General features: G+C 41.6%; 1 protein-coding gene across 1 annotated transcript; it reads left to right on the plus strand.

Annotated features, from left to right (window-relative positions):
* Nucleotides 1–94: 94 nt before the first annotated feature.
* Nucleotides 95–17193, plus strand: urb2 (URB2 ribosome biogenesis homolog). The gene is made up of 12 exons (XM_023424992.2): nt 95–181; nt 619–774; nt 1347–1523; nt 1640–2790; nt 2914–3052; nt 3243–5778; nt 6232–6392; nt 6519–6629; nt 8507–8749; nt 11570–11666; nt 12538–12671; nt 16486–17193. Exons 2-12 carry the CDS (start codon nt 649–651, stop codon nt 16681–16683), a joined length of 5073 nt encoding a protein of 1690 aa, XP_023280760.1. The 5' UTR covers nt 95–181; nt 619–648; the 3' UTR covers nt 16684–17193.
* Nucleotides 17194–19535: the final 2342 nt, after the last annotated feature.

Below are 19535 nucleotides of genomic sequence, written 5' to 3' on the forward strand. Positions count from 1 at the left end.
ACTTCTGCAATGCTCTGTGAAGAGTGGAGGTGGAGTGGAAAGCGAATATTTGGCCAATATGGGAACCAACCTTTGAATGATAATAGCGATTGTCTCTCGATTGCTTTTGGCTGGCCGGCAGGGTGAAAGTTGAAAGTTCGTCCAAATCAGAAAACAGGAGACACGTGCAGACTGAAAAGTCGTAAGTCTAATAAAATAAATCGACATGAATGCATAGCTATTATGAAACAAGCGGAGTTGAGGGCCAGGGGCGGTTTGCTTGAGTGCAGACGAGTAACAGTTCAAGTATTAGCTTATTTTGACGTTAGCTAGACCATGCTATCTAGCTAGGGGTCGTTAGCTTTAAAGCATGACAGCCTGTTAAAATCGAGTATGTTGTGAGAGTCAAACAAACACAAACAGATAGAAAGTCTGTTTTAGCACAGGAGCACGAGCAACTCTCAAAGATGAAAAATTCATTGACTACTTCACATGCACGAGTCTTTGCTGAGCTTATAAATGTGAACAGTATCTTGTTGAAATGGATGTTGGCTAAAGATTCAGCAGTGGCAGCATAAAATCCGAAACAACTATACCTACAGTTCGGCCTAGATTCAGTTATTCTTCCTGTCCCCACAGACCTGTGCAACCGTAACACCAGCTGCAGCGATGGCTGCCATCTACTCAGGTATCCATCTGAAACTGAAGAGTCCTCAGACTCCGTGGGAGGACAAGCTGAAGCTGGCACGTTTTGCCTGGATCTCCTCACAGTGCCTACTGCCCAACAAGGAGCAGGTATCAGCTGAAGTTGTCTCACAAGATGCCTGTGTCTTCGTAGAATGATGAGGATGCCTGTTTTGTTGCCTGTTTTACTGTGGCTGTGTTGTTGTGATGTTGGCAACCCCAAATAGTTATATATGTTCAGTGTGAGAAGTGACTACTATAGTTTTATTTAACACCTAATATCAAGATCCATGAAGATCATTGTCAACATATCAATTATCAAAGCATTGTCTGCACATATTATGTGTCCTACACTTTTTCCTCCCAAATAACATTTTTTAAAGAATTTTAGTACAGGGTTGTAGTGGTAATTTTCTTCAGGATGTTTACAAGAAGTACTTTACAGACTTGGGTTTGGATCAGTCTATGTTAGTGCATGTTACTTGCACTGTGCTGATGTAGTGGCCAATTTTACCCTTAGGGACGTAAAGTCAAGTCCTTGTCACTTCCTAATTGTTGTTCATTCATTCTGTCATCGGTTCAAAATTCTCTGTGTCAATTCTGGGATAGTTGAGAAAATTTCCTGTATTAGATTAATTTAAAAGCAGCATATTAATATCTGTTGTGTCCCTTTCCCACTGTAGGTGCTGTTGGACTGGTGCACCCATGCTCTGACAGGCTGGTACAATCAGAAGGTGGAGTTTTCTCAGAATGTATTGGAAGGCCTGTGGTGTTACCTTGATGACCTGCTTCACAGCCTGAAGCTCCACTCACTTCTCAAGCAGGGCAAGACCTTCAGCCTGAGGCTCAACATGGCACAGGTGAGATTGTTCATGGGATAATGCTCTGGCTCTAGCACATTCATACTTTAGAAAGAGGTTGTATTGATTTTAATATGAAGGTTTCACTGACACCTTTTTCCTGTGTTTGTGTCTAGCTGCTGCTTGACCGCCTCCAGGAGTGTGCACGTGTTGGATCCAAGTCACTGTTGTGTATGTCCACCATACTAAGTGTGTGTAAGGGCATTCTCTCTTCTCCTGTGCTCTCATCTGTCTTCACCACCAAGTATGAGCTCATGGTTGATCTGCTGGCCAAGCTCTGCTCTCTGGCCTGCTGTGAGCTACAGCAGCCATTGCTCACAGAAGCCCTAATGACAAGCCAAGACCCGGTGGTGACTGAGTCTCTTCAAAATGAACCTGCTACCAACTTGGACACTTTGGACACTCCCCCAGATCACCCAGAGTCAGATACGAATAAATCCCCCTCCAAGCCAAATGAAAACCTACATTCATCTAATGTGTTTGAGGTGTTGCTTCAGGTGTTGTCATGTTATTTATCAGTCCAGCGACAACAAGCCAACCCTAACAGAGTCTTTACTATGGTAACCAACCAGCTGATCCAGTCATTAGTACTACTCAGACACCTGCTGACTTCTGGGGAATTTGCTCCATCTCAGACACATTTGCATCTCCGCCAGCAGCTGTGCAGAGACGTCCGTGTCAAGGTAGACTCCATCCTTCAGTCTGCGCTCTTCCCCTCTGAGCACCTGACCTCCTACAAGGAGGAGCTCCTTCCATCTAAAGAGGACTCTGGGAAACGTGGTCCGGGCGGGGCAAAAGGTCCCTTGAAGCCAGTCAGTGCCATACTTTCCAAACTGAGTTCTCAGGGTTACTGTGAGCCACGCCAACTCTACTCTGTGAAGTCCAACACATTGTCTCTGCTGTTTAAGTTTTTTCTGGAAAGCTATGGAAAAGGAAGAGGAGAAAGTGAGGAAGAACGCAGGATGCTGTGTTTCTATTTTCTCAGCAGATTGGTCCCAGCCTTGGATCTAGGTCTTGATGGACACTCGCTCTCACCTTCAAAAGCCGACCAGTCAGTCTCTGTGTCCCCTGGGCAGAAGTCTCCCCCGGCCTCCCTCTGTTCCCCCGAGAGCTGGAGCCTGGCCCTGCTGTCTGTGGAGTCGCTGCTAAGCCAGGCTCTGTCAGCTGATATCTATAATGTGGCTGCGGACAGGATACGACATGGAGAGGTCCAGCTCAACTTTTACAGAGCCCTTGGACAAATGCTCTTCAACCACTCCCAGCCAAGGTAACAAACCGCCCCTCCTGATGTGCTTTTCATTGTCTGTGTTCAAAATAACTGAAGACAGGAATTTTCATTGAAACAGTCTTTTGGTTATACGATGTAAAACTTTTGTATCTTGTCTTTCAGTATCCCAGCATGGTACCGCTGTTTGAAGGTTCTGTTGAGTCTCAACCATCTGATTCTTGAACCAGACCTGGACCAGCTCTTATCTTCAGCCTGGGTTAATTCTGAATGCATGGAAGCACGAGTGCAACGGGCCAGACAGGTCTTGATTTCATCAGTACATCCAAAATTTTATAGTGTAATAAAATTATATTTGTTTGTATTTTATAATTGTTATGAAAAGTCAATAGTAAAACCCAAGCCAAGAATTAAGTAATTGTAAATACAGAGTTCAAATGCTAAAATCTTTAAAAGAGAGAAGTTTTGACTGATAAGATGTTTTATTCCAACAGCTCATGGTGTGCAGCCTCCTTCAGACCTACACTAAGCTCCGTCAACTCCCTCGCCTCTTCTCTGAGCTCCTGTCTGTGATCTGTCAGCCAGCTCTGGACGAACTCCGACCTCCTCTGCTGTCTGAGGGGGTCTCTGCCTCCCTCAGGACTTGTCTTCTGGACACACCACCGTCCCAGGGCCTAGAGATCTGCTCATTAGTGTTGGAGAGCATAAGGAGATATATACTTCCAGACCTGGTGAAGGAAGAACAAGAGGCAGAGAAGATGGAGACTGATGGAGGAGGAGATGAGAAAGGAGACGTTAAGGGGGACGAAGAGAGACAAGATGCATCCCTGAAGCTCTTCTCCCTCAGCCAGCTCCTTCATGCTGTTTTATTTAGTCTGAAGACTCTAGATAATGCTTCCCCTGTTCCTTTAGTCAGGCAGAGTCGAGCCCTGATGGAGGAGATGCAGCAGGTAATCAAGGAGCTACTTCAGCTGTTGTCAACAGAAAAGAAGAGACCTGTAAAAACAAATCCAGTTCAAAAGACCCCATGGAAAGGCAAAAAGAATTTGGACCACAAAGAGTCAGAGCAGGTCTCAGAGTCTAAAATAGGAGTAGTGTGGCAACAGAAGTCCCAGGAGGCGACTCTTCTCCTCAGGTACACCTGGGTGGAAGTGGACACACTTTTTGATATCCACTGTAGTAAATACACATCCCTTGATTCAGCCCAGATGGCAGCTGTAAGTGAGACTGAAGACCAAGCTCTTTCTAATGCTCCATTTTTAACCCACATAGAGAGCCTTGTATCTGGTGACGTTTTACCAGCATGTCTCTATCCCTCTGCCTCCTGCAGCCCCATGAGCTGCTTGCTGCTCAAACTCCTCACTTTACAGCAGATGAAGAAAGTTTTGTTAGATAGCACCTCACTCTGTGAATCCAGGACTGCAGCACTGCTGAGCAGGGCAGCCCAGTTCATTTTGGCTAAATTGAAGCTTGAAGTGAGTCTGGATGGAGAGCAGGGGTGGGACGGGCAGATAGGCAGTGTGAATGCCAGCTCCTACCTTGTAGCACACTGGCATCTTGTCACATCCAATCTGCCTTTGATTGCCCCCTACCTGAGCGGAGAAGATGTGGGCTGCATAGCAAATGTTCTTGTCAGTTCACTCCTCAGCAGACAGACAGACGGAGGGAAGGACCGGCCGCCCAGCTGTCTGACTGTCTCCATCATATCTTCACAGCTTCTCCAAAGCCCAATTCTTGCAGAGTTGCCTTCACTTTTCTCTGCCACAGTTTGTTCCCTCACACATAGGATCCATGGTGTTCTCATGGTGGCACACGCACCCAAGGTCTGTGCTACGCTCCCAAAGTTTCAAGAGGAAGGAAGTGATGCCAGTCAGACTCTGTCAGAACTGGTGAACAAAGAGACCATAGTTGAGGATATATTAGTGTCCTCTAAGACTGGAGATGTGTTTGTATCGCTGACTGACACACAGACAAAGGAACTGGTGAAGTTAATCCAAGTCTTAACACACCTAAACCCAGATGGGATGAGCTCCGAGGATCTCGCCTCCATTTTTCTCCTCCTCTTCTTCATGCTCACCTCCACTTCCAGTCAGGCAGGCCCGGTGGTTGTGGATCGTCCTGACTCCGGAGATGATGCCGTATTCTTGGTGAAGCTGCTCAGGATCCTGACTTGTCTTGTGGAGAGTAGAAACTTCAAAAGTGTTTTGAAGCTCATTCATGGAGGTACTCTGCTGCAGGCTGCTTCGTCTTCTCTCCTGTGGCACAGCAGCAGTGGAAGATTTCAAGGCACATGCAGCCCTGATAGGCTGGATTTGATCAAAGCAGTGCAGAACTTCATCAGGTCCTTGGTCGAGTTGATCATAATGAGAAACAGCAGCGTTCGACTCAATCTGGACCAGTTTGTCTCCTTTCTTACCAGTAAGGAAACAGCAAGCAGGCAAAATGTTGCACCCAGTTCAGCAGCTGTTTCCAGTAAACCAGATCCAGGAGCATCCATTTTGCCTGTTCATATTATGCTGGCATCGCTTTCTTCTTTCGCCCAGGCGATGACCTCTAACCTTGGAAGGAGTAAACCAGTGGATCAAATCTTGACCCAAATGCTCACAAGAGCGACTGCTTCACTGGGACCAGCCGTTGAGTCTGTCCTAAGACCCCAGACTTTGAGCGACGCAGCCATCCAGCCATCCAGCATCCTCGGTCAAGCCTTTGTAGTAGAAGTTGTCACTGTCATGCTGCACTGTGAACTGTCCTCACTGTCATTGGAGGACCAGAACAAGGAGGATGGCACCAAGCTCACCCTGAATCACATGACCCTATATCAGGGCTTCTGCCAGCAGATCCTCAGAGAAATAAGCTCTGCCCCCAGGCCTATGGACTTCCTGGTTTCCTCTCTCCACTTCCTGTCAACTTTCTACAAAGCAGTGGAGAGGACAAGAAGAGCGAAGGAGCAAGGAGAGGAGGAGAAGGGAGCAAAGGAGTTGGATGAGCTGTACATTCAGATACTGGAGAATGTGCACAGACTGCTGACAGGTACACGGACACGCATTATGAACAAACATCTGTGCAATCAGCCGATATTGTCCTCTGCATACTGCACATACTGGCATAAGTTTACAACTGATTGTATTTCATTTATTCCATGCTTGCTGTTTCAGAGAATAAGCGCTTGTGTAGAAATCTCTAACAACTACAAAAATGCTATTTCTCTAAAAGGAGACATGATGTTTCACAAAAAACTAAAATCTCACATAGCACTTATTTCACATAAAAACCTGGCATCAGCTAAGTGTGAATGCAGAATGACAAAACATTATTATAAACATTTTAAGCATCACACTTATTTTTAGGTACTTGTAATGCATTATATTTTGTTACTGTGTCCTGCCTCTTTATCACACAGACTCAGAGGCTGATTTGACTTGATGGGGTTTTATTATATTACTCAGCATTATACTGAATGTAAATGTCTTATTGTGCCCACAGCTCCTTGGCTGTCTTCAAATGAGCTTAATAATCTGGAACCAGCTGTGCAGAAACTACTGCACCACCTGGTGGAGAAAAGTACTACAGGTCAGTTCAACCTGCTGCTCTTGATAATCAGAGAAGGACTGGACGCTGGCAAGCTGAGAGCTGGAAACTACAGGGTGAGGCCAAGATCTTTCCTGATAACTTGTACACTTTAGTTTCATGTTTAAAAGGAATCTGTCAAAGTTTTGTCTAATCTCTTTTTCTTTGTTCAAATGTTCTCACTCTATTGTTCTGTTCTCCAGGAGGTGCTGTCTGCAGTAACCATCATTACACTGCTCTGCCGTTGTCAGTTACCTGAGTCCTGCTCTAAAGCTCTGTGGCTCATTGCACCGCAGATTATATCTGCTATGGTGGTGAGAAAAAACACACACACGCTCAAATACAAACTCACACAAAGTCATATGCAGCAATCACAAACCTTCAGTGAGCATTACACACAGACACATGCTACTCATAGACAGATATAATAATAATAATAATAATAATAATACATTTTATTTAAAGGCGCCTTTCTTGGCACTCAAGGACACCGTACACAGTTACACAAATTGAGATTAAAACACATTAAGAATTAATTAATTAATTAACAACAATAAAAATTAAATATAAAAATAAAAACAAAACAAAAGTAACAGAGCAATTGGCATCAGATGGAAAAGGCAGTTCTGTGTTTTCAGATATGTGCACACACATGCTCATCTGCGCATGACCCTGAAGAAAAGTTTGTTATGATTAGAAGTTGTTTGTGCCAATCTGGTAATTTTGTAATTGGTATTAAACTAGTTTTATCAGACCATATTCATGTTGATTGTTTAAAGTTTTTGAAAATGACCACATCTGACCTCCAGGAATGGGAACAATATTAAAGGAAGAGAAAGAAACTAAATTTAATGATTGTAGTTTGTCCTCCAACCTGGCAGGAGGAGCTGCTTTCCAAGCTGACAGGATATAAACAGTGTTGTGTTAGTGCAGGTGTGTTGTTGTTTATCCAAATGCCCTTTTCACAAAGAAAGACCATACCACCAATTAACATATCTAGTTTCATTAGAATGACGATATACAGGTAATACTTGTAGCTGACCAGCTTTGTGTTTTAGGCCTCAGTCAGAGAAATGGAATGAAAAGACACTTGCTGTGTGACATTCCTCATTAGTTCCTCACAAGTTTATTTTCATGTGTAGTCAGACTCATAATCTAAATAAAAAACATGGAAATATCAGCATCAGCCTTCACTGTGATATTAAGACAAGAAGGGGCCGCTCTATGCAGAGAGTATTTTACAGTTTGTTCTTCAGGCATCAGTAATAATTGTGTTTGAAGTACAGTTCATGTGACAGCTGTCTCAAGGGACTCAGCAGCCAAACGACAATCAGTCTGCTAACTTCCACTGGAATGCCTGTTCATTGTAATTTCCATTGAGGCTCCTTTGGTCAATGTGTTTTCCATCAGGCCTGCTGGGTGGGGCAGACAGACAACACAGCAATCTGCTTAACCATACTGCAAATACACAGTGAGAGTACTTTAAGATGCCAACCATGCTGTTCTTTTTCCTCTGTTACCCACACTCACTATGTCCATATGTCATCTGTCGTTTATTTCTGTCGTTCACACTCTTCTCTTTAGACCGTGTGAGACAAGACTCATCTAAAAGTAAAAGAATTATCAGATTTTAATAGCTATTTAATAAGCTGTTTAATAGCTATTGTGTCTTTTTTTTTTGACTTAGGCAAAGTAGTGCAATATCCAAAAAATTGTGACCTGTCACAATTGGAAAAGCACAGGTATCGATGATAAAATCAATAATGACTCAATTCCATGTGGCTGCTTCGGTTTCAGGGTCCTGGTATTGTGCTCACTGGCTCACTGTCAAACTGTCATAACTTACTGGGACATTTGAATAGATCAGAGCCATCATTCATTTTATTTGTAACAGCTGTGTCTTTCATACTGTGACAACTCAAAATGTCTGCTGTGAAAAAGTCCTGTTGGGGTTGTCAGTTTCATTACTTCCAGAAAGCTTTAAAAAGTTAGCACACTTGAAGGAAATCCTTGTCTGTGTCTGTGTGTGTGTGTGTGTCTGTCTGTGTGTGTGTGTCTGTGTCTGTCTGTGTCTGTGTGTGTGTGTGTGTGTGTCTGTGTGTGTGTACTTTTGCAACTACTTGCTCTCATAGTCGTCTAAATGTGTTTGTCACTCTAACTTGCTCCGTGTGTTGTGTCTCTGTGTTAACAGTTCTTGGTGAGATCGTCTGGTCAGGACGTCTCTCTGACCCTTCCCTTTACTGTTCCTACGGTGATGTCAATGACATCTCTGCTGCGCCAGGGGGAGGGGCTCATCACCAACCCTCATCATGTGATCTTGGTGCTTGGGGCGCTGCAGTCGGTGTCCCTTGACCACTTGACCCCACTCGTCTACCAGTCAGCGTTCCTGGCTGTTCATGAGGCACTGTTTGCCATCATCCAGTGTCATCCTCAGGTATGAAGAGGCAGATGGGTGTGTGGTTGAGCTGAGTGAGTGAGTGAGTGAGTGAGTGAGTGAGTGAGTGAGTGAGTGAGTGAGTGAGTGAGGAAATGTGTAGCTGAATCAAAAAAGGAAGTGCTTCAACACAGTGTACACTCTCTGTAGAGTATGCCCAAACAGTTGTGCAGTCAGAAAATGTTAAACCCTCTATTGTCTTAACAATGTGAACTTATCTAGAACTGAACTGACACAATTAATGAAAACAATTGTTTTTTAAATACCTTTATCTGTGATGCAGGTGCCACAAGATGCACACATATGATAAGATGGTCAGATGGGCAGAGGCCTTCAGTGTTTGTTTCCCTCAGCTAGAAGACACAAAATCTTTTTTTGTACCCGGGACCTTCTTACTGTGAAGCAACACTGAGCTACTGATGAACTCCAGCGCTCCTAAACCCCAGATTATATCTTTAGTCCCATTTCACAAGATCAGTATAACATCGATCCATCACCCAGCTCCGGTCTTTAATAGTCTTGAAGTGCATGTCATTTCATACTGTGAGATCTGAGTTGTCTTCAGGTATTATCATGTTGTCACAGGTTTTGCAAGGTGTAGCAAGTGATTTGTGGACTTTTTTTTCACCTGGAATTTGCCTTTCAGTCAACGTAAAGCCACGCCCCCTTCACTGTGGAGGTTGTTGGGGCAGTATGCAGGTTGGGAAGAAGACTGCAGACACTAATCAGGGCTGAAAGAAGTACCCTTTGCATTTTTGGGGGAAAAAATAATTTAGCTGTTTTTATTTACAGTCTCCTAAAGAAGCCTTTGTAGTTAAAATAGAAATAAAACATTGATTGTTGACTTCAAATGTTAATTGTTGACGTAGGAAATGGTAGTTTTACATTTCTGTCAAACATTGTTATATAAAATTATATTTATTAAAAAGTATTAGGTCTTAATTACAGGTAAATATTTAATTTGTGCATTATAACAGCAATTTGTTTGGCTCTGTCTTGGTATACCAACATTATTATGGAAAGCATGATAACTAATTTCATTTTAATTATAGTCGTATGCATTTGTTTTTTTGTTTTTTAATTTTTGTTGATGAAGAATCTGAGAGTACATTGCCCCCCCACCCCCACCCCCCAACAAAAATGCGGTATGTGCCTTAAACTGCGCTGCTGAGTCCACAAGATGTCCCAGAGGAATGTCGCTTTAAACAGAGGATATTGCAGCTCACCAGTCGTGCTGCAGCTGCACGAAAACCTCATAACATCCACTTTTTCAGCTTTAACTCATAGTGTTTTACATTGCCCCCAAAATGTAAAAAAACTAAGATTTATTTATAAAATGTAAAACTTTTTAAAGGGAATTTACATTCCAACCCACACATGGTCTTTTGTTGTACTGGTGTTAATGTGATAATCTTTCAGTTTCTCACACTCTAAAATGTGATAGTATTTTTTGTTCAGAAACAGTGACAGAGTGCGACTGAAACAGGGCAGCTGTATTGAATAAAACAGGTCAAGAACCAGCTAACCGATATCAGATGTTTGTGAGGACAAAAGACAGTAGTAAAGGAGAGCTCCAGAGAGGGAGGGGGGAGGTAAAACCAAGAGGAGAGGTACAAAGAGAACGAAAGGACACTACATTTATACAGAAAGAGAGGGAAATAAAAATAAGTGATGAAGAGATGAGAGAAAAAGCAGGAGATAAAGAACAAAGGAGTAAGATGTGATAGGAATGTGATATGCGAGGAAAGGCTCAGGACAATGTAGATAAGAGAGGGAGTGAAGTGGAGAGAGGAGGTGTGATAGGACAGAGACGAGGGAGGGACAGAGGTGGAGAGTAGAGGTAGGGAGCTGGCATGCAGCATAGGTTGGCATGGTGCGGGTTTAAGACGATGGAAACCATTACTGAGCTCCAACCAGAGCTGGTGACATCATCCCCCTCTGTTTTATATTCCCCCTCCCTCTACCCACTGTAGGCCTTGAGTAGAGGGAGAAGTATGGACAGAAATGCAAACGTAGCTCTTGTGGGAATCCAACTTCTACCTCAGTCATTTACTGAACTGTGAGTTTATGGCAGGAGCAGTGGAAATAATGTAATAGATGGATATTGCAGGATTGCTTTGTTTGAAATTTCCAAATAAAATGTCTCTGTTCAGTCTCTAACACCCTAAAACTTTTAATTTCCTCTTTAAATTTCTTTAAACTTTGAGAAAAAACTTTGTACTACAGTCTGTGGCAGTATCACATGTATAATTCTCTCTGTTTGTTGCAAAGTGAAATACTTAAACCCAAGACATCATGTTCTTTGACTGTACCATTACAGTAAGTGGGAATGTTCTGCTTGTGTTTTGCACCATTTTCTACACATCTCCCTGTAATTCAACCAGACTTATTTAAACAGTCAAAAGTCTGAGGGCGTGAACTACTATTTGACGGAACCATCAGTTTGTCGAGTTGAGTGGGATTCATGAGAAAATCTACTGTGTCAGAGCAGTGAATAGGAAGGAATACACTGTGAAGCCTCTCCACTTTGCTTTTAAAACAAGTGGTCTTTATGCCTTTGAGCAGTTCTTGAAGTTTCACTTTATTTTACTGAAAGAGCTACTCCAAGCTGCCAACATTATGACAGTCCAATCTGCAATAAGCAATATTAGTTCTACTTCCTGATTCACTTGAGTGGGACAGTGTTCTCAGACTTTTGGACCCCACTGTACATATAGTGTGACATCTACTCTCTTTCTCTCTCTCTCTCTCTCTCTCTCTCTCTCTCTCTCTCTCTCCCTCCCTCTCTGTCTCTCTCTCTCTCTCCCCCTCCCCGTCCAGGTGATGTTGAATGCAGCTCCATCCTTTTTAAATGTCTTCTACCGTCTGGTGGCATCCATCATGCAGGAGGGTCGGCAGAGAGGAGACAGTGACAAAGGTAACACCTACAGGCTCGGAAGGGGACGCTCTAATTTTGTCTTTGTGAATAATTGTATGATTTAAGGGGTTTCACTTAAGGGTGCATTATGAAACGCCGTAGTTACAGAAAGTAATAAAGATTATAAAAGTCATCTAATATTGCCAACATGTCAAGAGATTCGTTAATAAACCACTAACATACTCAGATTACTCAGAAGATTAGCAAAAAATTCATTTGAATTGACTTTAAAGTCAGTTTAATGCTGTATTAAATTTAAAAGAGGAGATTCATCTCCCCACCTTTTTACCTGTTCCTGGAACTGACAGCGACTCTGTGTCATGCCCAGTCACATTTCAACACTGTTGGCAGTGTCTGATGTTTACTCAGCAGCGGCCTCCCAGAAATGGAGAAATATTAAGACAGGGAGTTTTCATAATCTTGATTAATTTTCTAATGTAAATCCACTGTAAACTTCTGACATCTGTTGTAGAAGTCTCTGCTTAATCACCATAGAGACATGCCAACAAGAGTGCTGTATCAGCATGTTGTAGAAATATCCTTAATTTTGAATTTGCATTCAGTTATTGCTGTACTTGAAGTCATGTATCATTTAGTATCTTGGCTTAAACATTTAAGTCTTAATAGGGCAATTAAAGTATTGCATAGCAACATTGTTAGTGAAACTGGGGCAGCGTGAAAGCACAACAGGTAGTGGACCTGAAGCAGCCTACAGGGCAGGGAGGGAGAGTTTCCATGCCTCCTACGGTAAACTAAACCTAGGTAAAACTGCACCAAAAACAATAAGTCGCAGCTGGACTGTCTAAACAGGAAGTGTATTTGCTCCATATAAACAAGTGAATGAATTGACATCAGTCTCTTGTTTTTCAAGGTCCAGGTTGTGACGTGTATCTCCAGTGCTCCAGACTGATAGAGAGGATGTACTCTCACATTGCTGCTACAGCTGAGAACTTCACCACGCTGTCGGCCTTCATCGTGGCTCAGTACGTCACAGAGCTTCAGAAGGTACACACACACACACACACACACACACACACACACACACACACACAGTCATGGTATCATACAGCTCAGTTCCTCTTCCAAACACATCTGCTATACCCTGTGATTTTCTACAGCTGTGAGTGACAGACAAACACACACACACACACACACACACACACACATAACATGTATGAATGAGGCAGCAGGATCTCAGCTGATCCTTTGATCCAGCCCTGTTTGTCTGGTGGTGCGTGCTGAGCTGGAGAGATTGAGCCGAGCAGAGTGACGGGGACGCTGACGCTCAGAAGCAGAGATGTGAAGTATTTCCACTGGCCAGATTGTAAATGTTCACAAATCTCAGTGAACAGGTCCAGGATTACTGTAAGTCAATGTGCTGGAATGAAGCTTTAGGCTGGATGTTCCCTCAGAGAAGTGACTCACGTCTGGTTTGTGAGTGCGGTTCCTCTCTTCTACCAGACTGTATTTAACATGACGCCAACCTGACTCAGCAGTTTCCAGCAGAGTTACACATTGAGGGGGAGACATGAAAGTAGACAGACAGACAGGCAGGCAGACAGACAGGCAGACAGGCAGAATGCAGAAGAGGTGTTAGAGATTCTTTGAGCTCTGTGTGAGTCATCTAATAATCCTAAAATTGATTTTATGTTGTGCTTTTACTCAGGCATTTCAAAGAGATCGACCTCTTTGCAAGTCAGGGGTAATTTAGCCGTCTCTGTGTCAGAACTGCTTCTAATGGCTCTCAGCCTGAACTGAACTTTCCATGCAGCAGCCAGGTGTTATTAGTGGAGCAGCAGTTAGAAAAGTCATGTTATTATGCAGGTTGAGTTTGTGCATTTGGCCACTTGTCTTAATATTATAAACAATATTAATATTACAGTTCTATTGAAAACATTAGTAATTTAGTGCTCTACTGATTTAGCCTTGCACTTCTGTAACATTGTCGGACTCACTATGGACAAAAACGCATCAAAATGAATGCAGAAGAACCAGATATATTGTTGCTTTTATTACAAACATTACAAACAAGTCTGGTGCCTACATTACTCACAGTGCACTTTGACAATTCAAAGATTTGGGTGTGTTATACAAATACCAGGTAAATGTTGCCTCAAGCAGAGATGAGGAGCAGGCTACAAAGGTCTGGTAAAATCACTCCTTTCTACCTCCACATCCTCAGATTTTCATTGTCAAACTTGTAGTCTTCAGCCACAACCGACGCTGACCCAGGTTATGTCACTTGAGGTAATTCATTAAATTTCACGCAGCTCAGTCTGGAGTCATACAACTTATTTCTTAATATATTTTTTTGGGGGGGCTTTTTTTTTTTTATGCCTATATTTGATAGCACACAGTAGAGAGACAGGAAATGGGGAGGCAGAGAGAGGGGGAATGACATGCAGTAAAGGGCCGTCCGATGCGGAACTCGAACCGGGGCCAACTGCAGCGAGGACTGTAGCCTCTACACATGGGGCGCCTGCTTAGACCACTACGCCACACGACGCCCCCATACAACTTATTTCTCTGCAGACTTGTAAACAGACTCTGAGGTGCAAAATCTGTACACTTCCCATTTAAATGGAGATTTAATTGAATATCTTTATTATTTATTTATATATATTTATTATTTAATTTGAATTAAATAGATGTCATAAGTCCAGATGCAGATGTTTACCACAGGTACAGGTGAGAGAGCCTTCAATAAGGTTAAAGGTTGTATATTAGGAAAATATTGGTGATGTGTATATGATCTTCTATCCAAATGTGATATAAGTTGGCAGACACAGTAGATCTCGTTTACTTACCATATACAGACCAAAGTCACAAGATTTTCTTTGAGAGCTTTACAGTTAGTTCAACATATGACACCTTTCATCCTTAGATCCACATTATAGGTAAGAAAAAAACACAAAAATTGATTTTCAAGAGTAAAACAAAGGTGAGACAGAGAGAGAAGAGCACGAGAGGAAATGCAATATGTTTTGCTTGCACAGAGTAGACAGACATTACAATGTAGAGAAACAGAAATATACAGGTATGGAACCAAATACTATAAAGCAGCAATGAGCAAAGTATTAGGAATAAAGAATTGCAGTAAGGTAATGCAGTGTATAACCAAGAACTGCATCATAACAGGCAGTGGCGTTATACCACAGACGAGTTCATGTACAGTGTGTTACCAATATATATTGTATGTGCACTTTTGCAAAGCAACATTTAACAGTGTACTTTGTGTAACAATAAAAGTGTTTAAAGCTAGTGCAAAGACCCAACGTGAAAGAGGACAGTGACTCATTAGATTCCAGAGAGCACGGAGCGCTGGCATGACCTCAACCACACAACTGAGACACAGAGATAAACATAACTTTGCCTATGTGCTACCACTGGGCTCCTGTTCTCTTTGGGTATCACTGCATCCAGGTATCAGAACAATCAGTGTACCACTAACTGTAACTGTGGCCCTCTGCTGCTCCATGTGACATTTGATTGGATAGTATTTATAATGGGAAGCCTGTAATTAGGTGAGTGAGTTTTTATCTAATTACTAAGAGGTACGGTGAGCAGTGCAGAGCAGCCATCGTCTTGTCACTCTTTGTCATGATGAATATCCAAAGACCTGGAGAGGTCTGATGTCATCAGGTCATGGTGTAAAACCTGAATACCTGTGGGGAGATAATGTAACTGGGATGAATAACCAGACACTATTGCATATGCTGCTGGTTTGTTTTAGAGAGTTCACTGTTTACAAAGGCTGTTTTTTGACTTGTTAGTGTGGGTGTGTGTATTTGTGTGTTTTTGGAGAAAGACAGAGAGCCTTGCTGGTTGTTTAGCTGTCTGAGCGCTGCTCTACTTTTATCACACAAGTAGATGTGAAGTGTGTGTGTAGCTCCCAGTCTTCACAGGACTAGACAGTCCTCTGCAACAGTATTAGTGAACGTAGACTGGGTCAAAGTTCTGTATTGAGTTTCAGACCTGAACCTCAGGATAGTTTTAAATTTCCATCGTCCGTTTTAGTTTTCAGTTCAGTTCAGAGCAGCAGTAGCAGATGATGCTTATTACTATAAAATATATTTCAGTCAAACAAATGGAATAAGAGCAAAGTGGAATACCTACGTTAAATCACACTATATCAAATGAATTACATTATATCACATTATAGGTACAGAAAGCTGAAAATAGGAACAAAAACAACAACGATATTTTATTGATTCCCCTTTAGGACGTTCTTTTCACTGATGCCCCTGGGGGTTTAAATCCAGGTTCATGGACCATTTATTCATAACTGACCCTTAATTACATTTGCCTCTTTGAATATTTGCTGTTCATGTTCCAAACAGGAATAACTGTCAGAATCATCCCTTTGTAACATATACGTTGCCAGGACACATGATGATGTTTGTCCTTTGATGCCCCTCTAGTTATGAAGTTCAATATAAGACCTGAAAAGTGAATATTCAACTATTCTGGCACATAGTTTTTGATTTGACAGGTTTGCCTCAGGCTGTAGCATTTTGCCACGTACACTACGATGTTTCCATTAATTTAGTAAGAAAGGGGAAAAGATGATCATATTAGTGTGTGTGTGTGTGTGTGTGTGTGTCTGTGTGTGTGTCTGTGTGTGTGTCTGTGTGTCTGTGTGAGAGACACAGAGAGAGAGAGAGAGAGAGGAAGGATCAACTAGTAAAACAAAGATATGACAAAGATATGAGATTTTTCTGATTTCCTTTTGTCATATTTGAGTCTGCTGTCTTTTCTCTTATTGTCTCCTGAGCTTTTTTATCTTTTTTCATAACTTCGCTCTTATTCTCGTCTCCAGGTTACTCTGCGACCGGACATTAAGCAGCATCTAACTGAGGGGATCTATCAGATTCTGGACCTGTGTATGGAGCAGGATATCAAGTTTCTGACGGCTGGACTGCAGATGGGAGTCAGAGAGGTGTTCAATGACCTGTATGCCAGCTACACCCACTACCACAAAGCACAGAGGCAAGGAGAGGACAAGTACACTGTTTGAAATTGTCACAACAACAACCCTCAGTTTAGATTCCCTCATTGAAATTAAATTTGAATATATTTTCTTGCTAAGGAGAGACTATATTTATGTATGTATGTATGTATATTTCAGCTTTTGAAATGAGACACAACAGCTTGCAGATGTCATAGGCTATAAACAGTGTAAACACAGTAGTCACTGAAAACGCTCACAGTAGATTTCTAGAGGTTTGAAACAGACACAGAGGAATTAAGAACAACATTGCATTGCCTGATTTAACTGGTAAATATTTGTTGTCTGCAAATTGGTCACTGAATTGTTTCCTCTTGCTGCTACACAATGATGTGTAAAATGTTGTGTTTATATTATAATTTAAAGGAACTGGTTTCAGTGAGATATGATTAGCATCTTACTGAATAGAAAATGGATTTGTATATGATCTGTACTAAATCTTTTCTGGATTGTTTGTTTTTTTTTTTACCAAAACTTAATTATGTAACAAATATAAATTGAAATACAGTGCTGTCTCAAGCATGTTTATTGTGTCATTTTGTGCACAGTATTGTTTTCATGTATGCGTGTAATTTCTTTGTGCAATTACCTTTTTATTTGAGCACAGTACAGGACCAGTAAATGTCTGCTGCTCTCACCCTGCCCAACTCAGTAACTATTTTTGATTTACTAGACATACTCATGCCTCTGGGTGAAGTACAGCTGCTGAAAACAGAGACTTTATCTAATGAGTGGGGAGCTCTCCTATTTACCAATGAAGGTATATAAAACCTACTGTAAATCTGTCACGGTGTGATGCCCCTGGCAGACACACAGTCGCCTCAATAGCAGGTTGCTTTATGTTTAGATAGACTGAACTGACAGTTGTTTTATTTTACTTTGAATAGAGTAACTGAGCTGTTGATACAAGGACTGGCAGCAAGTGACAGCTCAGTGTTTTCATACTGTAAATTGATCATTTAAAGTGACAATGTCTGTAAACATTGATGCAAAAACATAAAAGTCAGAATCAAGTCAAGCTCTTAAAAAACTACAGAGATTAACATTATTCCTGCACTTGCTTAAATAAATAATGATCAGGGGCTCTGATGTACTAAGATTATACTGCTGTTCATTTACTTTTAAATGATTTGGGGAAAAGTTTTTTTTTCTTCAACTTAATAAGCAGTATCGTAGTAAAAAAAAAAAAGATATCAAATGGACTGTGATGATGATGCTGCACCTGCACATACAATGCTGTATAGACGTTCTCATATTACTGTTAGTAGAGGTTGGATCAGACTAACTCCTGCAAAGCAAAGTTCAAGAAAATGGGAACTTTTACTTTTTGCCTTTTACCTTTTAGTTTGCAGTTCAGACAGGAAATGGCTTGAACACATCTTCCCTTAGTTTTCACTTTTCTGTGTCCTGTTTGTTTCTGAAAAGCTGTGTGGGACTGAGCAGTCTTTAGAAAGTCTTTAGTTTGAGTTGACCTTCGTTTCAGCTCTTTGACAGATCATTTCTGCAGAAAATTGTGGTTTGTAGGATTAATGATTACTAGTCACCAGGTTTTGCAAAATAGCTTCCTGTTTGTCAGTGAGCTGGTACACAAAAATGTGTGTGGTAGGTTTTGATGCATCTGCTTACATAACATACACAGCAACACTGCTCACACAAGTCATTGTACATTCTTTGTGAGAATATAGTGAGAATGATGCAGTGCTACAAAGCTGTCTATTATATAAAAATCTCTGTCTGCAAAACCAATGCTTTGTACCCCCGTACAGCAGCTAAGATACAGTGTAAAGAAAAAAGCATCCACATCTACAATCTATATATTCATTCAATACTACAAAGCAGGAAAAATATATCTCTAAATGTAAGTGCATATGAGGAAAAGTGTTACAGATTGACTTGTGTCAATGTAACTATCCTACTCTGGGTTCCTGTAGAGCTCACAGAGCCAACTAATGATGACAGTAACTGACTCGTCAATGCACCAGTGAAGCCTCTAGTTTGTTTCTGTTGCCTCAGAGAGAAATTAAACTACTGACAGACAAGCTATAATACTGCTGGGACGTGTCTCTGAAGAAGGTCTCCAACATGACATGACAGCTAGAAACATGCATGCACAATTCACTCTCTCTGAATCTGACCAATAGTTGAAAGTTGCACTGAAATGTTTCAGACTTGGACTCATCGGTCCTCGTTCAGACCTAAAGAAGGCAGTTCTTCAGTTAGCCCAGTTTTACACAATCCTCCCTGCTCTGCTAATGTTGAAACACCTGCATCTAAAAAGTGTCTGGGCTTGTATTTCACTCCCACTTCATCATAGGTTTATGAGACTTGAATGAACTCATTATTCAAGTCTCAGGCCTCCTGCCTCGCAGCTTCTTCAGACCATGTGACCAGTTTTTTCTCTGCTCTATTAAGAATACTTCTGTGTACGCTACATATTTATACAGTGATAGTAAACCTGCACATTAACCATCATTTACCAAAAAGTTGATTAAAAGGGGATTTTAATGAAAGACACTGTTGGCAGTTTATTGATTTGGTCATGTTTTGGTACCATTACCTCCATAATTGGCACTACTTATTTCAGATTATTGCAGTGATATCTTTGATTATGTACCTATAATATACAGCATTTATATAATGAAACACACGTTAACTTCATTTAAAGTAACTCTTTACAGCTCCTGCAGCTGAAAAGTTCCCAGCCAATAGACAGACTTGTTGCCTCTGCTCTCTATTTCTGGAAGACGAGTTGAATTCTTGAAAGCCTAACTGATCCTCTTCAGGGGTAATTTGAGACCCTCATAACAGTTGTTCAGGACATCCAAGGCTAAGGGCAAAAGATGAAAACCTCTTTTACCTCT

This window comes from Seriola lalandi, unplaced genomic scaffold (genome assembly GCF_002814215.2).
Source record: "Seriola lalandi dorsalis isolate HSWRI2012SDOR001 ecotype SW California unplaced genomic scaffold, Sedor1 jcf7180002054763, whole genome shotgun sequence".
Classification (NCBI taxonomy): Eukaryota; Metazoa; Chordata; class Actinopteri; order Carangiformes; family Carangidae; genus Seriola; species Seriola lalandi.